The sequence below is a fragment of the Artemia franciscana genome, chromosome 7 (genome assembly GCF_032884065.1).
Source record: "Artemia franciscana chromosome 7, ASM3288406v1, whole genome shotgun sequence".
NCBI lineage: Eukaryota > Metazoa > Arthropoda > Branchiopoda > Anostraca > Artemiidae > Artemia > Artemia franciscana.
This window is the reverse complement of record NC_088869.1, coordinates 61,735,202-61,761,306: the sequence shown is the minus strand read 5'-3', so window position 1 is coordinate 61,761,306 and position 26,105 is coordinate 61,735,202. Positions and strand designations below refer to the sequence as shown.

Here is a 26,105-nt window from a genome sequence, read left to right as displayed (position 1 = left end):
AATTTCTGGTTTTTTAGGAATCTTTGTGTTTTTTTTTTAGCAAGTATTAGTAAGAGTATTTTTTTTATATTTGTAGGAATTATTTTGGATCATGTTTGAACTTTTTGTATTCTATAAGAAGTATTTTGGGACGTTGTTGGAACTTTTGTATTTTGTAGCAAGTGTTATGTGTTCCGCACCAAATATTTTTTCTTCTCTTAGAACTATTTTAGAAATTTGTAAAGGTATTTTTATATTTTTTTAAGAATTATTTCCGTTTTGTAAGAATTGTTTTGGATTATGTTAGAACTTTTTGTATTCTATAAGAAGTATTTGGGATGTTTTTAGAAATTTTTGTATTTTGTAGCAAATATTTTGTGCTTTTGCACCAGCTATTTTTCATGCTGTTAACACTATTTTAGAATTGTGTGAAGTATTTCTGCATTTTGTAAGAATAATTTTTGTTTTGTAAGAATTATTCTGGATTTTTTAGGAAACGTTTGTATTTGTAAGAATTATTTTTTGTTTCGGAAAAATAGCTCATCAAAGGGTTCAAACATTTATAAGACCCTTAACCTAAGGGGAAAATAATCTAAGAACACATTATTGCGATTTCAATTCTCCTTGCCTCAATTTCAAAGCTCGACAAGAGGAAGGCAGCAAATATGCCTGGAAACATCAGATATACCATCGTTCGGCATATCACACATATCTTTAACTATTCAAAAATCATTAAATTGGAAATAAAGTCACCTTAGGGGTCAAAGGTTCATAAGACCTCTTAACCTAAGATAGAAATTAATATAATAACACATTATTGCGATTTCGACTCTCTTATGAATGAAAAAGAAACAAAGCAAATCCCCTTTAATATTTCTATTTCAGAAAAAATGTCGAACTGCCAAGTTGAAGACATAAGAATGAGATAGGAAACAATGGCAAATTCGGCTTTGGTATCTCTATTTTCGGAAAAAAAAAGTCAAAGAACGTGTTGGAAACAAAGGAAGAATGAGAAAAAGAAAACAAAGTAACTCCGGTTTAGTATTGTTATTTCTTGCAAAAAAGCCACACTGCCCCAGTTGAATAAAAATGAGAAAAGAAACTAAGTAATTCTGCTTTATTATTCGTATTTTTGAAAAATTCGAACAACCCTGGTTGAAACGTAAGAACGAAAACAGAAACAGAGCAATTGCAATGTTGATTTTTATCATGTTGATTATGCTTTAGGTGTGATAATAGGTGCCAGAGGATGCAAAGAACCAGTCAGAGAGTGGCACGGGTCGGGTGTTGTTACAGGATGGGGCCATCACGGTGTGTTGGCTTGCAATAACATGAGCTAATGAATTTGAAGCATGATTTTATCAATAAAATATCTAAGAATACCTTTAGAATGATATAGGGTGCAAGAGTGTGTCATGTGCCAGCCATAGTGTGCCACGGTGACGTGAATTGCCAAGGGCGATTACATTGGGGAGGCTTGCGGAAACACATACCGATGGATTTAAAACATGATTTTTATCATGAAAAATATCTGAAAAATACCCTAGGAACTACAGTTTGTGCCAGAGGGTGCCGTGTGTGCCACCATATTATGCCACAGTGGCATGATTTTGACATGGTGTATTACTTTGGGAGTGGCTTACGAAAACCCAAACAAATGGATTTAAAGCCAATGGATTAAACTAGTCTTATAGTGCACTTGGGTAGAGTAAACGGGCAAAGTTATTTTCCCCAATGAATCAATTGCTATGACATTTTTTTAGAGGGAACTTAATTGTCCATGTCCCGCCTCAATGGACTCCCAATATCCCTCCCAAACTCCCCCTTTTTGAACTTTTTCCTAACTTTAACATGTTTTTTTCAACTTTGAATTTTGCTTACTTTTTATGCTTAGAACTTTTTAATTTTTTTTCATGTTTTGAAATGACATAAAATATACTTAAAACAAAAAAAAATCACCTGCATTTTCTTCAAAATATGGATTAAAGATGTTATAGATGTTACTTGTTATTTGTACTATTAGAAAAATATTTTTGAAGTAACACTTTTCTTTTTTTATTTTACTTATATTTTTTTTATAATTGAAAATTTTTTTGAACTAGGAATTTTTTGGACTCAGAATTCTATGGGACTTAGAATTTTTAAAGTATTGCTTAGTATTGGGGTATAAATAATTCAAAATAATTAAAGTCGTATATATTTAAGTGAAGGTACGACAGTCCTCTGGGGGAAATGATACAGTAAAGCCCTTTGAAAGTATTGGTTAGTATTGGGGTATGCATAAAGTCAAAATTAATAAAGTCGTATATATTATAAGCAATGATACAACAACCCTATGGAGGAAACGATACAATAAAGCCTTTTGAAAAGTATTGCCTAGCATTGGTGATGTAAATAAAGTCATATACATTTTAAGCGATGATACAGCAGCCCTATTAGGGAAACGATACAATAAAGACTTTTGAAAAGTATTGCTTAGTATTGACGCATGTATAAGTGAAAAATTATTAGGCATACACATTTTAAGGGATGATATGACAGGCCTTTGAGGAAAATGAAGCAGTCAAGCCTTCTGAAAAGTATTGCTTAGTATTCGGGATATGCATAAAGTTGAAGTGAATAAAATCGTATATATTTTAAGCGATGATACTACAGTCCATATGAGAGAAATGATACAATAAAGCCTAAATTGGTGACTGAGTATGAAAAATTAATAAAAAGCACTTTAACTGACGACAAACTCAGTTAGTAAGTAAATGCGGAGTGTTGCTGAATGAGCATAGACGATTTGATAAAAAACACTTTTGACTACAAAAAACTCTGGTAGATGATAAATTCCCAGTGATCTAGTTGCTGAATGGGTGCCAAAAAAATAATAAACATGACTTTTAACTACAAAAATTCAGCTACTTGGTAAATTCTAAGTCTTTTAATTGGTGACTGGGTATAAAAAAATTAATAGAAAAAGATTTTTGTATGGAACAAACTCAGCTAGTAGGTAAATTCTGACTGTCTTAGTTGCTGGCTGAGCATCAAAAATCTAATAAATACACTTTTGACTATAATAAACTGATGGCATTGATAAATAGATTACCCAAAAAAGTAATAACAGCACTTTTGACTACCACAACTTTGCTACTTGGTAAATTCCAAGTCTTTCAATTGGTGACTGGGTATAAATAAATTAATAGAAAAGCACTTTTGCATGGAATTAATCAGCTAGTACGTTCTGAATATTTTAATTGGTGACTGAGTATCCAAAACTAATAAAAAGCACTTTTGAATACAGCAAATTCAGCTAGTAGATAAATTCAGATAATACACACTCTAGCGTATTATAGATCTAGAGAGAGAGATAGAGAGAGAGAGAGGAGGAGAGGAGAGAGAGAGAGAGAGAGAGAGAGAGAGAGAGATGGAGGAGAGAGGAGAGGAGAGAGAGAGAGAGAGAGAGGAGAGAGAGAGAGAGAGAGGAGAGAGGAGAGAGAGAGAGAGAGAGAGGAGAGAGAGAGAGAGGAGAGAGAGAGAGAGAGAGAGAGGAGAGAGGGAGAGAGAGAGAGAGAGAGAGAGAGAGAGGAGAGAGAGAGGAGAGAGGAGAGAGAGAGAGAGAGAGAGAGAGAGAGAGAGAGAGAGAGAGAGAGAGAGAGAGAGACAGACAGACAGACAGACAGACAGACAAACACAGAGAGTCACATATACAACACAAAAAGACAGACATAGAAAGATAAAAATAGTAGGTAGGATACCTACTTTAAGGTGTTACGTCAAAAATAAAGAGGATTTCGCATAAACATCCCTTTTACAATGATGGTGGACCATTTTTCAGTTCATTTTCTCAATCTACGAACCCAATAACCCCACAGAAGACATTTTTTTCTATGTGCTAATGCACAATGAACTTTTAGCCTTTTGTCCCTCCACACTTTAAGAGTGGATTTGATCCATTTCGCCTAGGTGTAAAAATGCCCATTTTGGATATATTATCCAAAACGGATAATACATTCCAAAATCTTTATTCCAAAATCTTTGGAATAAGCGGGTTTTTGTTTCTATCGAATGATAAAAAAAAATATCAATTTTATTGCAGTTTGTTCAAGATCTACCCCTTTCTTTTGTCGTATCTTTATTGTACTATTCTGCCACATTAGAAAATATGATGTTGGAAACATAGATATTTGGTAACCATTAGTCACCGGAAAAAACTTGTTTCAACGTTTAGAAATTAAATTTTAAAAAGAGTAGAAATGAGAATTTAAATGTGGAGCCCACGAGCAACACCTTAGATAAGAGTTGATCTGCGCCCAGCAAAAATTCCTCTTAAACCTTTCTGAGTAAAATTTCAATAGTATGGATTAATATATTGTTATTATTAAACATTTATTTAATATTAGCCAATTAATTTATTAATGTCGTATCGAAAAATCGATAATTTATTGGTTTAAAAGACAAAACATAACGATTTTTACAATATATCCTCATTGCAAATAACACTCAAGGGATGTTAATTAAATCAAGTCTTAAGTACCCAGATTGGCACTCTTTGGGATCTTCTAATTGCAGATATTTCTAATTTTTGGACAAAAAACCATCTAAAGTTGCGAATGTAGCTTGCTAATTCCAGTGCTTTAGGAAATACAGTAAACTGAGTTTCGTTTTAAATTTTCTTTTATGTAATTTTTTTTTTCACTTTACAAAAATGTAATTAAGAAGAAGAGAATTATTATGATTTTTTTCTAAATGTGAAAAAGGTATTTTTCAACATCTAAGAAGAAGGTTTTTGTATTTTAAAAAAAAGATGAGTATACAAAAAAACATATATTTTTCAAAATCAAAGGGGAACAATTGTGAGCTCCCTTTCTCCCCCAATTAGGATGACTAGTCCTAAGGGCAGGGCTATGCTGACTATTATTTTTTTTTAGCAATTTTCCTTGGTTAGAGCAACCACGAATATTTTTTAGCAAAAAAAGAGGATTCATTCGTATGATTTTACGTTTTTTGCTCTTGGGGGAGAGGTTAGAGGCATTACATCTGTAAATATTTGTACCTTGTTTTTTTTTCGTCTACATTATTGACTAATGTTTTCCCAGCAAAATGGTTCTTGCAAGTAATAATCTCAGCGGTACCCATCATAATGTTCAACATTACTTTATTGCTACTCCTGAGAACCAATATTAACAACTACCATTCGCGACCCTACATAGTTTCAAATTTCTTGGGTATAGACATGAGTATGGGCCTACCCGATTTTAGATTCACTGATCCCCAAATCAGGTTCCAAAGCATCGATTTTAGTTGCCCCAGACGCTCAAGTGTCAATAGGGGTTTAGGTTTGTTAAAAATTTAAACGTGAATTTTATATTATGCTCTTTTATAAACATCATCACTCAAAATTACACATAAAATGAACAGATAATGGTCTATTGTCGCAAAAATTTACGCAAGACAAGTGTGCTTACCTTCGCTTTTGATAGATTCGGCAATTAATTCTTCATATCGCTCAGCCACCTCTCCATCGAATTCATGGCTCTCTTTTTCCTCGTTACGCTGTTCATCTTTTTTCGTATCGATTATTTCTAAGTCCTTGGTGTCTGCTGCTATAGGTACATGCTCCGTGTCCACTTTTCCAAGAGAGTTTTCCCCATTTGGCGTGGGTTTGATTTCATTAGATGAAAAAACTGGAATATTAGTATTCAATTCCAAAAATTCTTTAGGGATAACATTCAAATCTAATTTAGACTGTTCCAATACAGGAGTTTCAGTTAAAGAGTTGGGGAGTATCTCAGTGTTACTCGCTGCCTTATTTTCTGAGCTAGTGGACTCGGCATCTAGAGGGGTGACTGATTTCTCTTTCTCGGGTAGAATTTCAATAAGAGAGTCTGTAAATGTGTTATCTAGCGGATTCCCACTCAATTTCCTACCATCTAAAACTTCTGGCGATAAGCTTAAATCAGGCGAAAGCCCGGCTGAAGCATTCAGATTGTTCGGAAACTTATTCGGCGTTTCAAAGATCGTGTTATCAAATGCATTTGACCCATCACGCCTTGGTAAATTTGGAGACTCACTTTTTGTTGAAATATCTGAAGCATCGCTCCCTTTCTTAGAGTGACCCTTTTCAAATTTTATTCCTATTTGTCCTGAGCCATCTAGTGTAACAGTTTCCACGGTAGGACTTACCAATTCTAGGTTTCCAGCAACAAAATCATTAATGTTAGTTGTCATGACTGTACACTGCTGTTAGATATACTGAAATGCCCTTGATTCTATGTCAGGGAGTTTATGCTTCTCGATCATGCGTTAAAGGTGATTCATTTCTGAATCGCTGTCTGTGGTAAATAATTTGGTCAAATACCGTGCCAAATCTAGGCTATACTTTGAGCTTGTCACATTATGACACGTATGAAATAATGCATCAGCTTTCACTTTTGCTGCTTATTCAGGAATTTGAAATTCGAGGACAAAAACTCGAAAAGGAAACGTCAAAATAGGTGAAGTATACGACAAATTTATTTAAACCTATGTGTCCTAGCGGTTACTTTTTTTTAATACCGATTTTTTCTCTCCGGTCGTCTCTCACTTTTTTGAGGGGGTAGTAGGGAGGGAAAGGTAATTTTGCGGTTTTTTTTAGTTGTTTGTAAATGTCACGTTGACTTCGGCAAGGTTGAGCCGTGCTATTGTTCTCTTTTCTTTTTCTTTTGTTCGTTAATAATATCGTGATTATTTAAATGAATTCGCTCGTGGCGGTTAATGTATTTTTTTGCCAAAAAAAACAGTGTTTTATAGCCACCACACTCAAGCTCTGTCGAGGAGTAAAGTTTGCTTAATGCTAATGAAATAAAACAAAATATGATGAAAATATAAAGCTTTATGAACAAAATTATGAAATCTACAAAAAAGAATTATGGAAGGCCCAGCCCGCATTATATTAAATCCGCAAACAAATCTAACCTAATCAAAATTAAATAAAAAAACTAGTTTTTTTAACTGAAAGTAAGGAGCGACATTAAGACTTAAAAAGAACAGAAATTACTCCGTATATGAAATAGGTTGTCCCCTCCTCAACGCCTCGCTCTTTACGCTAAAGCTTTTAATTGTTTTAAAAAGTAGAATTGTGGCAAAGAGTCAAACTTTAGCGTAAAGAGCGAGGGATTGCGGAGGGGACAACCCATTTCATATACGGAGTAATTACTGTTCGTTTTAAGTTTTAATGTCGCTCCTTACTTTCAGTTAAAAAAACTAGTTTTTTTTTAATTTAATTTCTGAACGTTTTTGAATTAATGCATGTTTGATTTTGGCTCTCCGCACATAAATTATTAAAAAGAAATTTGTATATTAATTTTTTTTTGGCTAAATGGCTTTCTCTTAGTTTTGATCAGACGATTTTGAGAAATAAGGGGTGGGAAAGGAATTTTTCGGTTACTTAAAAAGGCAACTAGAACTTTTAATTTTTAACGAACGTTTTTATTAGTAAAAAATATGCGTAACTTAAGAATTAACTTACGTAACAAACTTTTATATTCTTATATTTTTATTGTGTGTACGAGGGGGTTTGTGCCCTCGTTAATACCTCGCTCTTTACACTAAATAGTAAGTTTTGTCCCAATTCTTTAAGAATGACCCCTGAATCAGAAAGGCCGTAAAATAAATAGTTGAAATTACTAAAAATACTTTTGCATAAAGAGCGAGGGATTTATCTCCTCCTAAATACCTCGCTCTTTATGCTAAAGTATTTTTAGAACTCCTCATATGCGTAATAATCTCTGTTCGTTTTAAATTTCAACGCTATTCCTTACTTTCAATTGAAAAAATGTTTTCATGTTTATTTTTTCATTGTTTTTTTTTATAGTAATGCTAGAAAATCCTGCGCCCTTTTCGTTGAATTTTTCTTCCCCCATGACATATTCCTCCAAGGAAAGATCCTCCCACATAGCCCCCTCCCATCAACCCCACCCCAAGCTAAAAAAATCCCCCTGAAAACGTCTGTACACTTCCCAATAACCATTACTATATGTAAACACTGGTCAAAGTTTGTAACTTGCAGCCCCTCCCCTAGGGATTGTGGGGGAGTAAGTCATTCCCAAAGACATAGTTATTATGGTTTTTTACAATGGCTATCTCAAAATTTTAATCCGTTGACTTTTGGAAAAAAATGAGCATGGAAGGGGGCCTAGGTGCCCTCCAATTTTTTTGATCACTTAAAGAGGGCACTAGAACTTTTCATTTCCGTAAGAATGAGCCCTTTTGCGACACTCTAGGACCACTTGGTTAATACAATGACCCCTGGGGAAAAGAAAGAAAAAAAAAACAAAAAACATGATTTGTCTTCTGGCCAAAAAATACGAAATTCCACATTTTTGTAGATGGGAGCTTGAAATTTTTGCTATAGGGTTCTCTGATACGCCGAATGCGATGGTGTGATACTCGTTAAGATTCTATGACTTTTAGGGGATGTTTCCCCCTATTTTCCAAAATAAGGCAAATTTTCTCAGGCTCGTAACTTTTGATGACAAAGACTAAATTAATTGAAACTTATATATTTAAAGTCAGCGTGAAAATTTAATTCTTTCGATGTATCTTTTAGCATCAAAATTCCGTATTTTAGAGTTTCGTTTACTATTGAGCCGGGTCGCTCCTTAACTTCGTTACCACGAACTGTTTGATACCAACTAAATATTTAATAAAAATTTAGCTACAATGTAGTTTCCCACCGAGTCAAAGATTATATTGTGAAAAATGGTTATTGTCTCGTGTTCGTGATACAAGATCTTGATTGTGGTGGCTGTAAGACGAAAGTACCAAAATCCCTTATTAACTTAAAAAAAAAACAGTCGTAAAACGTCTTAGGAAAAACAATTTAGTAATATAGATGGAAGAAAACTTGTAACAAACCTTCGTTGATATACTACCTCCGGTCCAATCTCCTAAAAAAACAATATTGTAGTCATAAGAAAATTTATTTTTGTGCAGTATCGAAGACTATTATACCCAACAAAAACAAAACAAAAAACTAAAAAACATAACAAACATTCTTAAAAAACAAAAAAAAAAAAAAAACTAAAAGAACATAACAAACATTCTTTTTTTTTCTAACGAAAAAAACTCGTTAGCGCCAGGAAATTAAAACATTGATACAGTTTCCATGAAGCACCCCCAAATTCCTTAGCTCCTTATATTCAGAGAGACAATCTCGTGTCCACTGTTTAGTTTGGTGTTTCCCTGGAAAATTGCCCCCTCCGGTAGTAAAATCCTCCCAAGAGAAAATTCTCCCTGTGAAAAATCTCTAAGAAAAATCTCCCTGGAAATTTTCTCCCAGAAAATCCACCCCAGAAACTTCTCCTCGGGCAATTTTCCCCTGGATAGTTCTCCCCGCAAAACAGATCAAACAGTTCACTGTAACAAACGGTAAATAAGAGGCATTGCTGTCAATAGTAGCCGAAACTCTAAAAGACGGAATTTTGCTATCAATAGATATATCAAAAGAATCGGCTTATTATATTGCTCCCACAAATATAAGATTCATTAACTTTAGTTTTACGTATCGACAGTTTCAAGCCTGAGAAAATATTCGTGATTGTTGAAAAAGGGGAAACAACCCCTAAGAGTCAAGGAATCGTATTGAAAATCAATCAGATTTAACGCATCCGAACGCCCCAATGTAAAAGTTTCAAGCTTCCATTTGTAAAAATGTTGAATTAGGTATTTTTTGCCAGAAGAAAGATCACAGATGGTTTTTTTTCGGGGGTGATCGCATCGAACCAACACCTAGAATAAAGAAAAGGGGCTGAAAACGAAGGGAAATTAAAAGTTCTATTGTCCTTTATAAGTGAAAAAAGATTGAAGGGCAACTGGCCACCTCCCACACATGTTTTTCTTAAAAGTCATTCGATCAAAATTCTGAGTTAGCCATTTTGTTCAGCATAGTTGAAAAGCCCAGAAACTATCTCTGTGAGTACAACACAACGCCCCACAGCACCTGGGGGAAGGTTTTTAGGTCAGGAAATTTGCCCATTGTTTACGCATAATATTTTCATTGAGAAGCGTACAGAAGTTCTCCGGGGAGAGGGGGGGGGCTTATACGATGATAATTTTCCGCGGGGAGGGAAGTTCCCGAGGAAGGGGGGTGAACTTTTTAAGAGAAATTTTACACTGAGGGGATTTGTCAAGATTCCTATAGGAAATTCTTTTTATTCCTCCTGCTTTCTCTTTTACGACTCAGTTGTACATTTGAAGATATTAAGGGAAATTGTCTGGGGGAAATATTTACCGGGCTGGAATTGTCTAGACTATATTTCCAAAGGTGGGGGGATTTCGCACAGAAGAAATTCTCCAAGAAGGAGTTTCCCTTCTTGGTTTGAGTATTTGCGAGAAGAATTTTCCACACAGGGGGACATGATTTTAAAAACAATCAGAAATCAAAGTCTTTAAAAAAAAAAGTGGGTTTAGCTGGAAAGGAAATATTTTTCAGCTGGAATCGTCCGCGAGTAGTTTTCAAGGGGTCATTTTCAGCTAGAATAGAACTGTTTTGTGGAAATCTTCCTGGTGCATGGGGTGTGTTTTATATGGGAAGAGGTTTACATGGAGGGATTTTCCATGTAGGGAAGGAATTTTCCGTCGTGGGGGGAGACACATTTCCAGGCAATATATGAGAGGGCAGCCCCCCCCCTCATACACATAATAAATAATTTTGGTTTTATACGGTGAAATTTTTGCATTTGGAGGGTAGTTTCGAGAGGTGAACTTTCCAGGGGAAATTTTACATCGGGGGAAACTTCCCCAAAATTAGTATGCAAATTCCATTTTAATTGTTCATGTACGGCGAGACAAATTCGTTTTAAAGTTCGTTTTAACTGAAAGTAAGGAGCGACATTAAAACTTAAAATGAACAGAAACTATTTCGTATATGAAAGGGGCTGTCCCCTCCTCAATGCACCACTCTTTACGATATTTTTTTTTATTCGTTTGAAAAGTAGAATTGTGACACAAAGGCAATTTTTTGCGTAAGGAGCGGGGCGTTATAGAGGGGACAGCCCCTTTCATATCCGGAAGAGTTTCTGCTCGCTAAAGTTTTAATGTCTCTCGTTATTGTCAGTTAAGAAAAACTTGTTTTATTTATTTAATTAATAAAAGAAGGGATTATAGAATAGTCTATATATATATCCCAAAATACAAATAAATCATATAGTGAAAAATACCCTGTTGAATCTAATTTTACATTTTTTTAAATTCTTCTTTTTGTATTTATGGGGGCTTGAGGTAGAGTTATCATAGCAGAATAGAATAAAGCTTAAAATATTTCATTTGTTTTCTTATTCGAAATAGGGAGTCCTGTCCAGCTTAAATGTTATTGATTCTGACCTAGGGTTTCACTCTATGATGCTGAAATAAGATAGATAAACAAAAAATTACGGCCCATAGAGGCACATCAAAAGGGAAAAACCTTCTAGTGTGCACCTAGTGGACGATTTTCAGTATTTTTTTGTGAACAGGGTTTGATGATTCTAAAAAAAAATTCTTTGCTTGAACTATTGCTTGATTATTTGGAACAAGTTCTATCCATTCCAAATTTTATTGATTCTGACCTGGGGCTTTACCCCATGAATCTGAAATAAAATTAATAAATACAAAATTAAGCCCCGTAATGGCATATCAGAAGGGGAAACCTTCTAATGTGCACCTAGTGGACGATACTCAATAATTTCTGTAAGCAGGGTTTGATGACTTTTTAAAATTTTTTTTTGCTTGAAATATTTATTTATTAATACATCAAACGGTAAGCAAAAATGCTTGTGGCTATAGACACAAAACAAGAAATAAGCTAATTAGCAACACTGGAAACACTTATGAATATTAGAAGACGATATGTCAGAAAAAAACCCAACTTATATCCAAAACTCATAAACTCAAACAAAAACTCATAACCAAAAGATCAAATTATAACTAAACATCAAAATTCCCAAATATAAAGGTCTCTCCAATAAAGAACGTTTAAATATCTGCACATTCCCAGCTTCCACGAATTCAACGGGTAGACTATTCCAAGGTGAAACGACCCTACTAGAAAATGAACATTGTCCAGTTTTCTTATTTGATTTTGGGGGGTACAGTTTGTAATGGTGTTGGCAGGTTGTGTTAAAGTGACTATATTTGAAAAGTAAATCAAAATCTAGGTAATCCATATCTTTAATAATATGGAGCACGTTGATTAGGTCACTATGACGCCGTATCAAATTTAATGACAGAATACCAAGCCTAGAGAGTCGCTCTTTGTAGGGAAGATGCTGAAGGTAAGGAATCACCTTTGACGTCCTCCTTTGTACCTTTTCTACGCGAAGCTTATCCTTTACATTTAATGGAAACCAGACGGAAGTATTATACTCGAGAAGTGGGCGATCAAGAGACTTGTAAAGCCAAAGGAAATTTCGAAGATTGAATTTTCTGAAACTTCTTTTCAGAGACAATAGACGGTAGTTCGCATTTCTCACGATTGCTGAAACATGCTTATCAAATTTTATGTGGGCATCGAAAGGGATACCAAGGTCTCGCACAATTTCTTCGGGAGGGACATTTGTACCAGACAAAAGATACGTGTAATTGGGAGGTATCCCACGCCAATAATGCAAAAAGACACACTTGGACTGATCTATAAACATGGAATTGGACTCACACCAATGAGTTAGGGCATCCAGGTACTCTTGCATAAGGTCAACCTCTGTTAGATTTTTTGTGGGTAAGTAGACTTTTACGTCGTCGGCAAACAACTTTAGATATGAGTGATGGATAGAAGAGGTTAAATCATTCAAAAATAAACAGAATAAAACAGGTCCTAGGCAACTGCCCTGGGACACCCCACTTATTACTTGATGGAGATGATTTTACTTATCGGAGATGATATCACCTCCTCAACAGCTACCTGTTGAGTACACTCCTTTAGACAGTCATCTATGAATAAAGCTGTTCTTGGTCTTAGGTTACACATAGCATATTTACGAAGAAGTAAGGGTATCGAAATCTTACGCAAGGGCTTTGAAAACTCAATATAAACACAATCAAATGGTATACCTAGGTGTGCCAATCTCTGAAAGTCAACAATTAGCTCAAGAAGTTGGGTGTTACAAGATCTTTGTTTTCGAAAACTATGTTGAACAGGACTCCAAAGACTATTATCATCAAAGAACTTCTGAATTCCTTCTACAATCAATTTATCTATCACTCGACAAAAATAGATGTGACTGAAATTGGCCTATAATTTGCTGAATTATTTCCTTAATTATTTGGAACAAGTGCTGTTCATTTTAAATTAAATTGATTGTGACCTGGGGTTTCACTCCATGATGCTGAAATAAGATAAATAGCTACAAAATTAAGCCCTGGAAAGGCATATCAGAAGGGAAAACCTTCTAATGTGCACCTAGTGGACGATTTTCAGTAATTTCTGTGAACGGGGGTTGATGACTTTAAAAAAATTTTCTTTCCTTAAGCTATTGTTTGATTATTTGAAACAACTTCTATCAATTCCAAATTTTATTGATTCTGAGCTGAGGCTTTACTTCATGATGCTGGAATAAGACAAATAAATAAAAAATTACCCCCCATAGAGACACATCATTTTTGTGAACAGGGTTTGATGACTTTTTGAACAAAATTTTGCTTGAACAAAAGTTTTTTGGAACAAGTTCTGTCCATTCCAAATTATATTGATTGTGACCTTGGGTTTCACTCTATGATGCTGAAATAAATAAATAAATCCCAAACTGAACCCCGTAAAGGCACATAAGAACGGAAAACCGTTAATGTGCACCTAGTGGACGGTACTAAATAATTTTCTGTGAACAGGGTTTGATGATTTTTTAAGAATTTTCTTTGCTTGAACTACTGCTTGATTGTTTGAAACAAGTTCTGTCTATTTCAAATTTTATTGATTGTTCTGATTGTCTCTATGATGCTGAAATAAATAAATAAATCCCAAATTGAACCCCGTAAAGGCACATAAGAACGGAAAACCGTTAATGTGCACCTAGTGGACGGTACTCAATAATTTTCTGCGAACAGGGTCTGATGATTTTTTAAGAGTTTTCTTTGCTTCAACTATTGCTTGATTATTTGGGACAAGTTCTGTCCATTCCAAATTTTATTGATTCTGATCATGGGTTTCCCTCCATGATGCTGAAATAAAATAAATAATGCAAAATTAAGCCCCATAGAGGCACATCAAAAGGAAAAACTGTCTAATGTGCACCTAGTGGACGGTACTCAATAATTTTCTGTGAACAGGGTTTGATGATTTTTTAAGAATTTTCTTTGCTTGAACTATTGCTTAAATTTTTGGAACAAGTTCTGTCCATTCCAAATTTTATTGATTCTCACCTGCAGTTTCACTCCATTGTGGTGAAATAAGATAAATAAATAAAAATTACGCCCCATAGAGGCACATCAAAAGGGAAAACCGTCTAAAGTGAACCTAGTGGACGGTACTCAATAATTTTCTGTGAACAGGGTTTTCTGATTTTTTAAGAATTTTCTTTGCTTGAACTATTGCTTGATTATTTGGAACAAGTTCTGTCCATTCAAAATTTCATTTATTCTGACCTTAAGTTTCACTCTATGATGCTGAAATAAATAAATAAATCCCAAATTGAACCCCGTAAAGGCACATAAGAACGGAAAACCGTTAATGTGCACCTAGTGGACGGTACTCAATAATTTTCTGTGAACAGGGTTTGATGATTTTTTAACAATTTTCTTTGCTTGAACTACTGCTTGATTATTTGAAACAAGTTCTGTCCATTTCAAATTTTATTGATTCAATTGATTCAATAACTTTCAGTGAATAGAGTTTGATAACTTTTTCCAAATTTTCTCTGTTTGAGCTGTTGCTTGATTATTGAAACAGGTTCTGTCTATTTCAAATGTTATTGAATCTGACCTGTGCTTCCATTCCATGATGCCGAAATAAGATAAATAAATAAAAAATTACGCCCCATACAGGCACATCAAAAGGGAAAACCTTCTAATGTTTGCCTAGTGGACGATACTCAATAATTTCCTGTGAACAGGGTTTGATGACTTTATAAAAAGTTTCTTTGCTTGAACTATTGCTTAATTATGTCGAACAATTTTTGTCCATTCCAATTTTTTTTTTACCTGATTTGGAGTTTGACTCGATGTGGTTTAGATTGAATTATATATCAAATTAAATATGCTCCTTAAATGTACTTCAGAAGGGAAAAACTCCTGATGAACGCCTAAAATCATCTCCTGGATCCCAAGGAATAAGCTGATACTAAATAGAAAAAATTTCTGTACTCTACCAAATCCACAGGAAGCAATCACACTTACTTTTTAGTCCCAGTCTCTTATATCGGTGCATTCCCATCACGGGGCAATCCTTTACAGTTGCAACTGATTTCATATTTTTTTTTAATCATTTCCTTTACCCCTTTTCTAATACTATTTTAATACATCGACCCCCTAACCCCAAAAAAACGGATAAAAATCAAGGATTGAAAAAATAAAATGAATTCTATATTACATCCTCAACCATATGTTTTGCCCTATATTTGGGAGTATAAGTAAAAATGTTTCAAAATCCCTTCTTTTCTTCACTCTTTGTCTTTGTTATGCTTTTTTCTTGTTATGCTGCTCAATTTTGGTTGTAGAGAAATTTTCCGTTGAGGGAAGGGATTGTCCCCAGGAGAATCTCTGGTACTAATTTCCTGAGGGCGAACGCTTTACGTTTTTTCTAAGGATTGAGGTTTTTGTCCACCCATCAGGCACCAAGCGAAAGACAGGTTGTCCATGAATACCAGGGGTCTGTATCTGAAGCGAAAACTTACAGCACAAAGCTTATGTCCGATCTGTACCAAATTTCCCACCGTTGATTTCTTTTGTTTTTCTGTTTCCCAGCCTATTTCTAAATTTTACCCTTTACCTTAATTAAACAGATGAGCCGATCCCTCGATAATTTTGCTATAGTTATGACTATAATTTTCAATTTTCAATCGAATGAGCCCCTTTTCTAAGTTTTACAACAATTCCTTCAATACGAAGTGCCTTGGTCTAGAAAATAAAACATTGTGCCCACATTATTCTTTACTTAGGCAGCGCTATTGCGCTGCCTATGATAATGTTCTTCCTTTTTCATAGCATAAAAAAGTCACCAAAAAATGAATAACTTTGTTATTTTTAATTTTCAAACAAGTTCGTGGTAACGAACCGTATGTAAGGAGTGACGCGGCTCAATAAAACCGAAACCCTAAAAAAAGTAATTTCAATTTTAATAATTATATAAAAAGAATTGGCTTATTGCACTAATTCCAAACATAGGGTTCTTAACTATGGGTTCTTACAGACAAAATCGAGAAGATATAAAATATTATTTTGTTTTTCCATGAAAAAGCCTATGTCAATAAAAAACGAACATAAACGAATATGAGAAAAATTTCCACAAAAACAGTTTTTCAAAGAAAAATAAAGAAATCCATTAAACCGAAAATGAGCAGAAAAAATCAAATAATCTACCAAGTGCAAAACTACCACAAATCACCCCCCCTCCCTGCTTTCTGGAAACCAGAACATAATTTGCACTTTACTGAAAAAAAACGTCTTATATAATTTTCCCCTTTTTAAGTGAAACCATTTTAAGTGACCATAAGCCCAAACCTTGCTGAACACAGGTATTTTAAAACTAACTCGCATTATTGTCGGTCAGGTTGAGGCTTAAATATATATTTTGTATATTGAGCGTTGGGTCATGTTTGCAAGTTGTGCAACGTACCTAATTATTTTTTTTGTAACTATACAGTTCGCTTTGATCATATTTATTATGAAATAATCATAGATTGAATTTGAGCTCTAATTACTTTTTCCATTGATCAATTGGTGCGAAATACAGTGTCTTGATGTGAAGTCGGGCTAGATATGCATCGTAGCTTAGTGGCAGAGTACCATAGGTTCACGAGAAGCAATTATGGAATTTTTCTTTTCAAGTAAATATACTCTATTTACAGGTCCAATCGTACACTTAAAATATTGATGTGACTCACTCACTTGGTCACAAATAGTGAGAGGCACAGTGACTCACAACGAACCAAGATTTCACAATCCAATCATTCATTGTGTTTTATTACTTGTGTAAATAATTGTTCCAGTGTGTTGCAAGTATTCTCGCAAAAAATATCTAGACAGTTGAACAGTATTAATGTTTTCTCCATCATTTTCTAAACTACTCCAAGTCTTCATGAATTTTATTCTAGCATATTTTATGGCTGGCTGATTCTCTTCTCTATTAGTGTTAAGATATTTAAGTATAGAATTTAAATTTGAGCGTGACATAGTCTAATTTCAATTAACTAAAAGAATGGCTTCAATGTAAAAATTAGACTTTAGATGGATTTGAAAGGTCAGAATTAAAAGTGCGGGTCCTCATACAATCTGTAATTATTCGACTGACATGGCACTAGGAAGTTCCTACAGGCTTGAATTTTGGGGATGAGAACTTCTTTAAAATTTTGATACTTTTCCTGCAATTTCTAATATTTTCTACGTTATTATTTCAAAAATTTACACATAATTCAAGCATAAATTTTTTTTTCCAATTCGTGCCTATATCAGAAATGAATTCCTTCGTGCGTGACTGCTCAAATTTCCGATTGAAAAAAAAACCTTGAAAAACTATTATATGTATAGTATGTATATTTATTATATGTATTATACATATAGTACCCTGGTCCAGGTTTTTAACCTGATACTGTTTATTATTGGTGAGATGGCACTTGTACAGCTGGATTTTTTTTTTATCTATTGACCTTGTCATGATTTCTGGACTTTGATTGCTGGACTTTGTTGTGGACCTTGTCTTGAATGGTGTGGGTTCGTTTCTGTGTTTATGTTGTTGTACTGGGGATTTTTTTTTCCATATTTGTATTTTATGTATGTAAAAAAAACTATCTCTCACCTTCTTGATTAATGATTCAATATCAAATTCTCTTCTGCGATGACACTGCAGGGGGAGCTGCTTTACGTGGCTGGTTTCACCCCTCGTACTATAGTTCCATTAATTTGCTTATAATCACTCGCAACATCCAACTGCTCTTTTAAAAGCAATTGCAACAGGAGTTGACCTCCATAAGGAATTGAAGAAAAATTGTGTCTAAAGCCCAGGTCAGAATAGGAAGAAATTTTGCACTTTGCAGAGACAACAATTCATACTCAAAACATACGTGTTCAAGCCCATTTTTCAAGACCCAAAACTTGGCTTAATGGAGGAACGAAAAGATTACAATGCTATTAAGATAGAAGACCAGAATGAAGAAACAGCTCATTAAGGACAGCCGAAGCCTGGGCTGCTACCCAACCGAATCCAGAATTTAAAAAATCATCTTGGGTTGATGTTCTCAAGCCTAGACAAACTTTCATGTCGACCACGATAGTCCACCTAATCGAGCTTAGCCAAAGCAAACTTACATCATTTCTATACAATCCTGAAATGGGCTTACACCAGCTTTGCCTCTCACTCAAACTATCTGTCTTGGCCTTTTCTTCAATTAGCCATGGCTTGAGGGCAACTTGATTTTAATTCAGAATCAACCCATTACCCTGGAAGAAGTCGAGGTTAACACCCATAGTATGCATGGACTAATTGCGGTACATTTTGACTTAGCGTGGTGGGTAGTGACAGACCGAAGATTCTGGTAAGGGGGAAGCTAGAATTTGTGTTATTTTTCTACTCGACACACTCGTGGGGTGGAGAGCTACTAAAGTTCAAAATACATTGGTTTGATTGCTGTAATTTCTATGTCCCTGTTTCTTCTCGACAAATTCGTATAAATTTAAATGAAATTATAGCTAATTAAACTATTGTGTGTTTTAAGTCAGGACTTATCCGATTTTTGCACCGAACCAGGACTTGTCTTGCATTTGTACAAAACCAGAACTTGGCCCATTTCTGCAGCGAATACGGACAATGCTTGTTTTGGACAGTGAAGACTTAGTTCGCTTTGTAATGAGTTATTCTGCAGCTTAAACTCGAAGGTCATTACCTTGAACGAGGCATCGGAAAGGCAAGATCTCTTGACAAGCAGCTTGGGTCACCACGACGCATCGCTCTGAAACAAAGTACACGCTTTTTGTCGCGTCAAAGCCATCATAATCCCTTCCAGTGAAGGTTCAAAAGAAAATTCAAACCTAGTGAACAAATTGGGTAAATGAATAGCGGCATATCAAATTCTTTATTGGCCACGCCTTTTAAGTTCAAAAGGAATTAAAATTGGCTCGGTTGATTTTGATCTTATACCTCCTTTTCAAGTACCTGATGATTTACTATTTTTGCTAGTTTTCTTCCAATATAATAGTCCTTTTACGTGGGAAAGAAAGGATAGTCGGTAGTTCTAAACACACGTAGTTATTTTGCTCCTAATTACTCGTATCCATATCAAATTGATTATTTTATTAAGCTTTCTTTTTACTTTATTCAACTAATTGCCCTCATATAATCGTACGCAATCCTTAGGCGAAATCAGAAACGATGAGATGGCGGCACGGTGGAAAGGCGGCGCACTCTTCACTCAGAGTCTTATTACATGTACTTACTTAAATTTCTCCAGTTCATGGGACAAAGAGGCAGTGTGGGTTAAAGTAAACCTTTCGAACGTAAAATTACAGTGGACGTTGCGCTGCGAAAACTACGTCCAAGTCATCGGAAAATCGCTGATCAAGAGGGATGTGACTTGTGTGAAGTGCTTCTGCCGTACTCACTTGAGCGTCTAATAATGGATCTCGATAAGACGTTGATCTTATTAACAAGATCTTGCATCCAGTTTATAGTCCGATGAAGCCTTATCATTTAATCACAGGTCATTTTTTCAATCCAGTAGTTATCTTTTCAAACGCAATTGAATTCTTCTACTTTATTGGTTTTTCCAGCCTAATTGAAGCAAATTTTGAAATTCAGTCAAAAGTATAGATGCCATTTTTCGTTAATCCGAGAAAATGGTGTCTTAGCACTATATAGGATTTAGTGTTATAAAATTGCAACATTGAGTAAACCACAGACAGCTTTTCATTTTCTCTTGTTATTATCGAAAAAGCCAAAATATTGAAAGAAACAAGAAAGAAAAGAAACAAATATACTAAATTACTGGATACATATCGGTTTTCAGTAAAAACAGAGTTAATCTATATATAAAAAAATAAGTTGTTTGTCTGTGTCTGTCTACTGACGTCATGTTTGTCAACTGACGTATCTATCTATCTATCTATATATATAAATCTTCTATATATATAAAAATAAGTTGTCTGTGTGTGTGTGTCGAGTGACGTCATGTTTGTGTGTCGACTGACGTCATGTTTGTCGACTGACGAAATTACAGACCGGGACATCGGGACACAAATGACGACCGGGACATTCGGAATATAAATGACGACCGGGACACTCAAAGAGAAAGCGACCGGGACAGAAGGAATGTTCGATTAGCAATCACCATCAACAAAGCACCGGGACACAAATGACGACCGGGACACAGGGAATATAAATGACGACCAGGACACTCAAAGAGAAATTACAGACCGGGACACCGGAACACAAATGACGACCGAGACAAAAATGACGACCGGGACACCGGGACACAGGGAATATAAATGACGACCGCGACACTCAAAGAGAAATTACAGACTGGGACACCGGGACACAAATGACGACCGGGACACAGGGAAACAACAACAACGGGGACGCCGGGGGGGACAGGGGGATACCTGACAATCTATTTATATGCACAGACAATGGGACATCGAAGAATGTTGTATATTCGCAAGTTTTACGTAGTTAAAAACATATATATACTTACGCGCGGGGGGGGGGGGGGGCTGGGGGGCGTTTGCATATGACGTCATTATAAGTACATAAGGCTTTGTATATGCACAGACAATGGGAAAGCCAAGAATGTTGTATATTCGCAAGTTTTACGTAGTTCAAAACACATATATAAATCTATCTATATTCATAGGTGGTACACAGGGACACAACTACAATGGCGCGTAACTAATATGGCGCGTAACGACTTACGCGTGCGGGGGGGCTTGGGGGGGGCGCGAAGCGCCCCCACCAAATAGGTGTTGTGGTGGTGCGAAGCGCCACCCCAACGCTAGTCTATATATATATATAAAAATAAGTTGTCTGTGTGTCTATCGAGTGACGTCATGTCATCATGTCATGTCGTCATGAAGTTAGTTATCGTCATGTTTGTTATGACGATGACGTCATTAAAGGTATTTAAGACATTCGTTCACGGAAAAATGTTTAATTGTAAAATGACTGAAGAACCTACAATGGCAACAGCCGAGGAAGCTGCTCAAAGAGTCTATGCCAAAAAACTTGCTGCTGATAGAGAAAGTAAGAAAAGAAAGCATGCCGAGGAATCACAAGAACAGCAAGAAAACAGGCTGGCCGCTGATAGAGAAAGTAAGAAAAGAAAGCGTGCCGAGGAATCACAACAGCAGCGTGAAATTAGGCTTGCGTCTCAAAGAGAAATCACCAAAAGAAAGCGTGCCGAGGAATCACAAGAGCAACCTGAAAATTTTCGCCTAGCATTCAGGTACAGCCCAGTCGATGATTATAGCTTGAGTAGATCTGTTCAAATTGGGACTATGTCTAAAATTTGTTCCTATTGCAAGGCCTTGAAATTTAATGGTGAAACAATGGGAATGTGTTGCGCCTCAGGAAAAGTTAAACTTCCTCTACTGGCTGCACCACCAGAGCCATTGAAGACTTTGCTTACTGGAACTACGTCAGAATCTAAGCGTTTTTTTTTATCACAGATCAGAAAATATAACTCATGTTTCCAAATGACGTCATTTGGGGCCAAAATCGAAAATCCAGATCAATTTATGCCTACTTTCAAAGTAAAAGGGCAAATTTACCATACAGCAGGGTCCCTACTACCATTCTCAGGCAAGAATCATAGATTTTTACAATTGTACTTCATCAGTGATAGAAATTCTGAATTGAATGCACGTTGCGAAATTTCTCCCGACGTTGAAAGGACAATCGTTTCCCAATTGCAACATCTTTTCGACGAAAATAATAATTTAGTGCGTCTGTTCAAAACAGCCATCGATTTGATGCCTACTGATACGCATAAAATTGTTATTTCCACTGACAAAACGCCTCCTGGCCAACATGTGCATAGATACAATGCTCCAACTATCGACGAAGTGGCAATCGTTATGGTCAGTGATCAGTTTTTACCTCGAGATATTATTCTTCATAAGCGAAATGCTCAGTTGGTAAGAATTGCTGAAACTCATCGATGCTACGATGCCCTACAATATCCTATCATTTTTTGGGCTGGAGCCGACGGCTATCACTTTAATATTAAATTGATAAATCCAGCCACTAACAAAGGAATGAATAAGAAATGCAGTGCAATGCATCATTATTCCTACAGACTAATGATTCGGCAGGATGAAGACAATTATATTTTAAAATGCCGTCAATTGTTTCATCAATACGTCGTTGATATGTGTGCAAAAATTGAATCAGAACCTTTGCTATTTATCCGTCTGAATCAGACCAAGCTCCGCTCTGAACAGTACATTCATTTGCGAGATGCAGTTGTAAATGACGGTAATACCACAAACGTTGGAAGATTAACGATTTTACCTTCGTCATATGCTGGCAGTCCCCGTCATATGCATGAATATGCTCAAGATGCTATTGCGTATGTTTGTCTCTATGGTCGTCCAGATTTATTTATTACATTTACATGTAATCAATCTTGGGACGAGTTACAGCAGCTTTTACTTCAAGGATAATCGGCGGTTCATAGACATGACATTACGGCCCGTGTCTTCCGGCAAAAGTTGAAATCACTGATAAACTACATAGTAAAACTTGAAGTGTTTGGGTCAGTGCGATGCTGGATGTACTAAGTGGAATGGCAAAAACGAGGATTGCCACACGCACATATACTAATCTGGCTACATTATAAAATTACTTCTAACGAAATTGATGATGTGATTTCCGCTGAAATACCTGATGAAAATGTCGATAAGGGGTTAAATGATTTTGTTGTAAAAAAAATATGATACATGGACCTTGCGGTGCACTGAACGAAAATTCACCATGCATGGCCAAAGGAAGGTGCAAAAAGCAATATCCTCGACTTTTAGTACCCAACACAATTACTGGCAATGATGGTTACCCACAATATAGAAGAAGATCTACTGAAGATGGCGGTAAAACAGCAATAATAAAGAAGCGTAACGGTACCACCATCGAAGTAGACAACCAGCGGATTGTTCCATATTCCCCATTATTATCAAAAACATTTAATAAACACATAGACGTTGAATACTGTAACTCCGTAAAGGCAATCAAATACATATGTAAATACGTCAAAAAAGGCAGTGACGTGGCAGTTTTTGGCTTGCAGTCCGAAATCAAAGATATCGACGAAATCGTACAATATCAGGCTGGAAGATACATAAGCAGTAATGAAGCTGTTTGGCGAATTCTTTCATTTCCGATACATGAACGTAGTCCAGCTGTTGTTCACTTAGCGGTACATTTACAGAATGGTTAACGTGTTTATTTTTCGGAATCCAACGTGCAACAAAGAGCCCTGACTCCACCGGATACAAAGTTAACTGCTTTCTTTTCGCTATGCAAAAATGATTCTTTTGCAAAAAAACTGCTGTATACTGAAGTGCCTTCGTATTACACGTGGAATACTAAAAATAAAGTATTTGAACGTCGAAAACAGGGTAAGTCAGTCGACGGCCAACCTACCATCTTCAAAGCTACCACGATAGGAAGACTCTACACCGTTCACCCCAATCAACATGAATGCTTCTTTCTACGCCTGCTTTTGGTGAATGTACCCGGTCCGACGTCCTTTGAGTATTTGAGAACTGTAAACGGTACTATACATGACACTTCCCGTAGTGCATGCCAAGCTCTGAATTTATTGGAGAATGACCAACACTGGGATAACTGCATCAATGACGCGTGCGAAACGTCAACTCCAAGTCAAATTCGTGCATTGTTTGGAATCATTCTAACAACTTGCTCTCCTTCAGCTCCTACAGAGTTATGGGGAAAATATAAATCGAAAATGTCCGAAGATATACTCCATCGAAAACGGTTAGAGACGTCAGATATGACTTTTGATTTTACATCAGAAATTTATAACTACACTTTAGTTATTATAGAAGATTTGTGCGTATGTATGGCAAACAAACCTCTTCAGGATTTGGGAATGCCTTCTCCTAATCGTACCGCTGCTGTTTCGACATTTGTAGAATTGGATCGTGAACAAAGTTACAGTGCGAGTGATCTATTGTCATATGTACAAAATAACATTTCCAAGTTAACGTCGGAACAAAAAGACATTTATGATACGATAATGCATTGTGTCGATAACAACGTTGGAGAAATTTTCTTTTTGGATGCACCAGGAGGTACTGGTAAAACGTTTGTGATAAAACTGATTCTGGCATCAATTCGATCAAAAAATGATATAGCGTTGGCAATTGCGTCGTCCGGAATAGCCGCAACGTTGCTGCCTGGTGGAAGAACTGCTCATTCCGCTTAAAATTGCCTCTGAATTTGCATTCTACAGAAACTCCCACGTGCAATATTTGCAAATCATCTGGGATGGGTAAAGTATTGCAGCAATGCAAACTTATTATTTGGGACGAGTGCACAATGGCACACAAAAAATCGCTCGAGGCTCTGGATCAATGTTTGAAAGATTTGCGAGGGAATTCGAAACCCTTTGGCAGCACATTAATATTGCTTGCGGGAGATTTCAGACAAACATTACCTATAATACCTAGATCAACCCCTGCAGACGAAATGAATGCTTGATTGAAAAATTCTAATTCATGGGCACACGTAAAAACATTAAAATTAACTACAAATATGCGTGTCCGATTGCAAAACGATGACTCTGGTCAAACATTTTCAGATCAATTGCTGGCAATTGGAAACGGAAAGCTCCCAGTAGACTCAATTTCAGGACGTATACGACTACCTGCTGAATTCTGTAATTTAGTGACGTCCAAAAATGAATTGATTGAAAAAGTATTTCCGAATATTCAAAACAATTATAAAAATAATGAATGGCTAAGTGAAAGAGCGATTCTTGCATCCAAAAATATAGACGTCCACGAAATCAACAATATTGTTTTAACCAAGATTCGAGACCAGGCAGTCCTTTACAAGTCAGTCGACACAGTTTTGGAACCAAATGAGGCGGTTAATTATCCATCTGAATTTTTAAATTCCGTGGACCTTTCAGGGTTTCCACCACACGTGCTACAACTAAAAATAGGCGTACCAATAATACTGTTAAGAAATATCAACCCACCAAAGCTTTGCAATGGCACGCGACTCGCCGTAAAAAAAAACAATGGAAAACGTAATAGAGGCCACAATCTTGACAGGGCCTTTTGAGGGTGAGGCTGTTCTTATTCCTCGCATTCCCATGATTTTAACGGATCTGCCTTTTCAATTTAAAAGATTGCAATTCCCAATTCGATTAGCATTTGCAATCACCATCAACAAAGCTCAAGGTCAATCATTAGAAAAATGTGGTATAGATCTTAATACTGATTGTTTTTCCCATGGACAATTGTACGTTGCATGTTCGAGGGTCGGTAAACCTGACAATCTATTTATATGCAGCAACAATTGGACAGCGAAGAATGTTGTATATTCGCAAGTTTTACGCAGTTAATTTGTATTGTATCTATCTATCTATCTATCTATATAAAAACGAGTTGTGTGTATGCATGTTTGTTTGTTTTTAAAAAGAGCGTTTGCATATGACGTCATTATAAGTACATAAGGCTTTGTATATGCACAGACAATGGGAAAGCCAAGAATGTTGTATATTCGCAAGTTTTACGTAGTTCAAAACACATATATAAATCTATCTATATTCATAGGTGGTACACAGGGACACAACTACAATGGCGCGTAACGACTTACGCGCGCGGGGGGCTTGGGGGGGGGGCGCGAAGCCCCCCCACAAACTAGGTGTTGGGGTGGCGCGAAGCGCCACCCCAACAGCTAGTACTTAATATAACAAGCTTTTTTGTACCACATGCCAAAAAGAAAAGAAAAAACACAAAGA

The 26,105-nt window shown here is 36.0% G+C and overlaps 2 protein-coding genes across 3 annotated transcripts in view; both read right to left on the bottom strand.

Annotated features, from left to right (window-relative positions):
• The window catches only part of LOC136029571 (reticulon-1-like), an 82,992-nt gene extending 76,776 nt beyond the window's left edge, over window positions 1-6,216 (bottom strand). The window contains exon 1 of one of the 2 annotated variants that reach the window (XM_065708061.1): window positions 5,433-6,216. In XM_065708061.1, the coding sequence (XP_065564133.1) occupies window positions 5,433-6,195 (763 nt within the window). In that variant the 5' untranslated portion in view covers window positions 6,196-6,216. The remainder of the gene's footprint in view (window positions 1-5,432) is intronic. The other variant, XM_065708063.1, reaches the window with a different exon arrangement.
• The window catches only part of LOC136029572 (glycogen phosphorylase-like), a 302,996-nt gene that overhangs the window by 205,720 nt on the left and 71,171 nt on the right, over window positions 1-26,105 (bottom strand). The window lies entirely within an intron of this gene.